This window comes from Pseudophryne corroboree, chromosome 2 (genome assembly GCF_028390025.1).
Source record: "Pseudophryne corroboree isolate aPseCor3 chromosome 2, aPseCor3.hap2, whole genome shotgun sequence".
NCBI lineage: Eukaryota > Metazoa > Chordata > Amphibia > Anura > Myobatrachidae > Pseudophryne > Pseudophryne corroboree.
The window spans coordinates 342,679,888-342,685,887 of NC_086445.1; the positions used below are offsets into that span (position 1 = coordinate 342,679,888).

Consider the following 6,000-nt stretch of genomic DNA (forward strand, 5'->3'; position numbering starts at 1 on the left):
TCACTTTTTTCCTCAGAAAAAAAGCTCTTCTTAGGGCTGCCTGCTACTGTTAAGTGCCTGCTACTGCAGCACCAACTACAAAACTGAGATCCTGTGCAGGGAGGCGGGGTGATATAGGAGGCGGCGCTATGCATTCTGGGAACAGTCAAAGCTTTGAGCCTGTTGGTGCCTCGGATCAAGATCCTACTCTACACCCCCATTGTCCATTCCTTGTGGAGCCCAGTGTACCCCGCAGCAGAAATGGCACTGAACGCTGCTGGATCTGCTCTGAGAAGCTCCACCCCCTTTCATGGCGCTGTCTTCCCGCTCTTCTGAAGATTAGATTGGCCTGAGGAATTAAGCTGGCAGCGACCCTGGGACCCTGACAGGCTTGCTGGACAGTGTAGGGTGTAGGCGCTGGCTCAGGGCGCCCCTCACAGCGCCGCACCATGTACCGCTGAGCCCCGGAGCGCAGTTAATACTGCGCTCCCCACCCTGTTGCCGCCATCTTCACACCGGCTCCCCGCTGGCCAGGGGAACCCATGACTAACTCGCCACTGATCTTCTGGCTCTGTAAGGGGGTGGCGGCATGCTGCTGGGGTGAGCGATCCCCTGTGGCGGCAAACGTTTGATCCCCTCAGGAGCTCAATGTCCTGTCAGCGGAGAGTGGAGATAGTGGCTCAGACCCCGCAGGGCGGACACTACTCCACCCCCTTAGTCCCTCGAAGCAGGGAGGCTGTTGCCAGCAGCCTCCTTGTCAAATAATAAAATCTAAAAAAAACTTTTGCTAGAGAAACTCAGGAGAGCTCCCCTAGCTGTGACCGGCTCCTCCGGGCACATTTTCTAAACTGAGTCTGGTAGGAGGGGCATAGAGGGAGGAGCCAGCCCACACTCTCAAACTCTTAAAGTGCCAGTGGCTCCTAGTGGACCCATCTATACCCCATGGTACTAATGTGGACCACAGCATCCTCTAGGAAGTAAGAGAAAATATATGACTAATAGAAATAAGAGAAGACATTTGAATTGCCCTAACGTGGTGCACTATTATGAGCACTATTAAAGCATAACTTTTAATCATAAATTCATGAGATAAAAACCAGCGAATATTGAATAAAAATTAGAATCAGTGAAGGCAAAAAAAAAAAAAAGATTGTGATTTCAAAATTGTTACACTAGGTGCCGCTGAAAAAGCCTAATTACTTAATTTAAATTCCAATCATGGAAAATGTGTCCCGCTTGCTAGTACCTATTGTTTAGATTAGTGCAAGTAAATAATCCTGTTTCTTTGTTGCCTTGTGTTGCTTTAATCACATTGTACTACACCAATACTTTTGTATCTGCAGAGATATTCATGTGTGTCAATTGAATTGATTCAATTTATATATGCTGTGTCCTCAAGTATTTCACTTCCTTGGTTGTGTGGTATCCTTTTAAGTTACTTCGATCTCAGGTGTATCAATATTCTAGCCCTTCCGGGACTGCAGTTGTTTACTGCTAAATAATCACCTTATCGTGTACTGTATATCAATATATATTGATTGAGCAGATATTATATATATCGTTATATTCCCATATGTATCGGCTAGTAATCACTGTTCACATCAGAGTATTAGCATCTCATTTATTGTGGCAAAACAGGATTGAGTCAGTGACACTAATCATAGATATGTAAATGTCTTGGCCCCTTCCGGGCTGCGTACTGTATATTGGTACTGAGAATATATTAATAGGTGACATCCTAACGGACACCCTCGTACTGAAAGAATTGAACGAAGCAAATAGTTACACACCCTTCTCAGTCTTAGGTCCTCAATCTATACCATATCTCTTGGTAAACTAATTAACTCTTTTGGATTTTAGTACCATCTGTATACTCAAATCTATCTATCCTCCAGCGATTTCTCACCATCTGTATTGGTCCATGTCACTGAATGCCTTTCTGATGTTTCATCTTGGATGTTATCTTGCCACCTCAAACTTAATATTTCCAAAACAGAGTTAATTATATTTCCATGGCCCAATAGTACTAACCAACCTGATATCTCCATAACTGTTAAGAACTCAACAATCAATCCTACCCCACAAGCTTGCCGCCTAGGTGTCATCCTTGACTCTGAACTGTCCTTTGTTCCCCACATTCAATCTGTCTCAAAATCATTTCACATACATCTAAAAATATCCAAAATACAACCATACCTTTCACACAGCAAAAACTCTAATCCATGCTCTCATCTCCCGCATTGATTATTGCAATAGTCTTCTTACTGGTCTTACTAAAAAGTGACTATTACCACTATAAACCATTCTGAATGCAGCTGCAAGGCTAATCTTCCTCGCTAGATATTCATTGTCTGCTGATCCACTCTGTCAGTCTTTCCACTGGCTACCTGTATTATACCGTACAGGTTCAGTATCCCATATCCAAATATTCAGAAAAACGGAATATTCCGAAATACGGACTTTTTTGAGTGAGATAGTGAAATCTTTGTTTTTTGATGGCTCAATGTACCCGAACTTTGTTTAATACACAAAGTTATTAATAATATTGTATTAAATGACCTTCAGGCTGTGTATATAAGGTGTATATGAAACATAAATGAATTGTGTGAATGTAGACACACTTTGTTTAATGCATAAAGTTATAAAAAATATTGGCTAAAATGACCTTCAGGCTGTGTGTATAAGGTGTATATGTAACATAAATGCATTCTGTGCTTAGATTTAGGTCCCATCACCATTATATCTCATTATGGTATCTAATTATTCCAAAATACGGAAAAATCCGATATCCAAAATACCTCTGGTCCCAAGCATTTTGGATAAGGGATACTCAACCTGTATTTAATATAAAATACCCAATCACACACAAGCCCATTAACCAAAACTCACCAATGTACATCTCTTTGCTTATCTCAAAATATCTCCCAACCCGATCTCTCTGCTCTTAACAATATCTACTTCTCTCATCCCCACTCATATTTCGCTCCCATTCACGATTGCATGACTTTTTTAGGGCTGCACCCACTCTGTGGAATGCCCTCCCATGCACAATAAGACTCCTCTAGTCTCCAAAACTTCAGGTGTTCCCTGAAAACTTGCTTCTTCGATAGTTGGAGAGGATGTTTGGATCAAGGGTAGGTTTTTTAAGAATAGGGGGAGACAAGAGCATGCTTGAATGCAGAGGGGACAGTGCCTGATGAGATGGAGAGACTGAGAAGGTGGGCAAGATGGGACCAGGCAGAAGAAGATAGGTAGCGGGGGAGGTGGGAGGGGATAAGGTCAAGTGGGGAGGTGGTGTGGGGGAGAGGAACGGATAAGGGCCATGACTTCCTCACCAGATACATGGGAGAAAGAGGTCAGAGTTGGTGAGAGGGAAGGGGAGGGATGGGTGGTGGCTGGTTGCTGGTCTGGTGGGATGTGATGTCCTGATGTATGGAATTAATCTTGGATGTAATTATGCAATAGACTGCACCTATCCATGTGTATCAATGCCTATTTCCATATAGATTGTAAGCTTGCGAGCAGAGCCTTCCAACCTCTATGACTGTTTGTCATTACCCAGTTTTGTTATCATTGTTGTTTCCAATTGTAAAGCACAACATAATTTGCTTTGCTATATAACAGAGCTTGACAAATTTTTCTAAAATCTAGGAGCCAGAAGTAAAGTGTAGGAGCCAGACCACCGACCCCCTCCCAGTACATGCACTCCTGTGCAAGAAATGGCCGCTACAATACAGGCATGCCGCCCAAAATCTCTGCTGAGGCTGAAGAGGATCTGCTGCCTCCCTCCAAAATCTTGTAGCCTGGCAAAGTGCATTGCCCATAATATCCGTCACTGGGGAGCAGTCATTTCCCCATCCTCCCATGTGTAGGAACAGGAGAAATGTCCGTCGGTTGGCAGTGGTAAGGCATACAATACCCGGTGTGGCCGACTTTCAACTTAGAAAATATTGCATCAGATGAACATGCTGGGTGATCCGGCATGCCCGAAAGATTGATATTTTCGGATTGGTCGCATGTATACAGTACATGCTACAATTATGTGGGCTAGCCACCCAGCATAAGTAATAAGGTAAGATGTGTGGGTAAGTTATCGAAATATTCAGCTTTAAGATCAAATATTGTATTCAAATAGTGTAATTTAAACTGTATTTTGGGCAAGGGTATAGTAATATTTACATTGTAATAAACAAGTTCATTTTTTTTACTAACCTTTGTTCTGATATATGGTTATCTCCTGCACGGTTTCCAAAAACTGCCAAAATTTATCATTTCCGTCTTCAGAAATAAACTCACTGAAAATGAAAGAAAAACCGCACTTAACATCATTTTAGAGTAGTGAAATTAAACAATGCCATATACTGTATTTAAACGCTACATTTTTTAAGAATGTCAGTATGTAAAAATGTTATTTTCAGCTGAACCAGAAAAATAACATGATGGAACAAAATATTAACAGTTACTTTAGAGGCATGCATTCGGTTAAACATTAAAGAATAATCAATAAAAACTCCATTGATGCACCTCAAAGTCCATCCGTTATAGCAGAGGTTCTCATTTGCAGTCCTCAAGGCACCCCAACAGACCAGGTTCTAGGTATATCCATGGCTCAGCACAGTTTTTTAAATCAAATTGACTAAAGGTGCTAATTAAGTCACCTGTGACCAAGCATGGACAAGCTTAAAACCTGGACCTTTAGGGTGAATTGAGGACCATGTTTGAGAACCTCTGCGTTCTAGCATAATACAGTATTCATTTCCATACAATGAATACTGCTGATGTTACCGGTTGCTAATTAGTGAGAAGATGTACCGTTATAGTAGTACAATGAGCGTAACACAATGCAGCAGCCCATTATCTCATAGTTCTCGGTCATCTGGTGTTGGAAAACTACAGACCATGCTTGCTACACATACATTTGCCTCTGATACCTATTACAGATCTCTCCATAACAAAGCAAACCTTCCATTATAAATATAAAGCATGAATATATTTACAGACAAATCCGCAGTACAATTTAATAAAATATTATTTTGCTATGATATGTGCACACTATACTGTAGAAGAAGATGGATATAAACATTATAATATAAGGGCACAGCACCTACACATGCCCCCAGAGTATAGCCTGCATGAAGACATGTCTCTGTGGTTATACACACAGTAGCATGTACTGTACAGTTGGCATGTACAGTATGGAAGTGCTGTCACTACACCCTGTCTGTGAGCACGGTTACCACACCTGGCCTCCAGTAATAGCGGGCTCTCTGGCCACTTGGCAGCTAAGCTTGCGGTCACTCCTTTGGCTGCTGCCTGGGTCATGAGACTGCAGAGTGCACAGGAGAGCAGGCAGGCTGCGTATAGAGCAGTCATTGCAGCCGCTCAGTACGGACACTACTGTGGAATAAACGGAGACAAGCAACAGTGTCAGTGAGCTGCTTCCATGCACACAGCCCGGCGGTATACAGAGGAGCGGCGACAGTGAGCGGCCCCTTATCGCTGCACAGCCCTGTTATCCCGGTCGGTACAGCTGCACACAGGATGGCCGGCAACTGCCAGCACTATACAGCCGCTTCCGGGAACCCCAGTCTGCTGTGCAGGACCCTCACTGTGTGCCGCCATGTACTGATTTGCCATTGGCTAGCATCCTCCTCTCCGCAGCCAATCAAAGAAGGGCAGTTGTCAGCCTTCAGAGACCCGCTGCATGCACGCAAGGCGGTGGGGAGTTGGGAGTCAGTACTAGGGAATGGATAGCCTGCGGGACGCGGCTGGTGACATGTCAGTGGCGGGGTCTCGGGGGTGAGAGGGCGCAGCTGCTGATGTACGCCGCATCTAATGTACGACTACGAGCACCTCTGCTGGGGTCTGCAGTAGCGCTCACTACTACTGGCTTGCCTGCCAGAGTGTATGTCTGCCTATAGGATTAGGATATAGGCTACACCCGGCATGGATGGGGCAAGGATGGTGTAGTCAGTTCAACCCTGATGAGTGAGTGAGGGCTTTCCCAGTTTAGGAAATTTA

At 43.8% G+C, this 6,000-nt stretch overlaps 1 protein-coding gene across 1 annotated transcript in view; it reads right to left on the reverse strand.

The window, feature by feature from the left end:
• Positions 1-5,718, reverse strand: part of UGGT2 (UDP-glucose glycoprotein glucosyltransferase 2) — an 813,961-nt gene extending 808,243 nt beyond the window's left edge. Inside the window, exons 1-2 of the mRNA XM_063953033.1 lie at positions 5,222-5,718; positions 4,192-4,274 (exon numbers count right to left, since the gene is read on the reverse strand). Coding sequence (XP_063809103.1) covers positions 4,192-4,274; positions 5,222-5,352 — 214 coding nt within the window. The 5' untranslated portion in view covers positions 5,353-5,718. The remainder of the gene's footprint in view (positions 1-4,191; positions 4,275-5,221) is intronic.
• Positions 5,719-6,000: the final 282 nt, after the last annotated feature.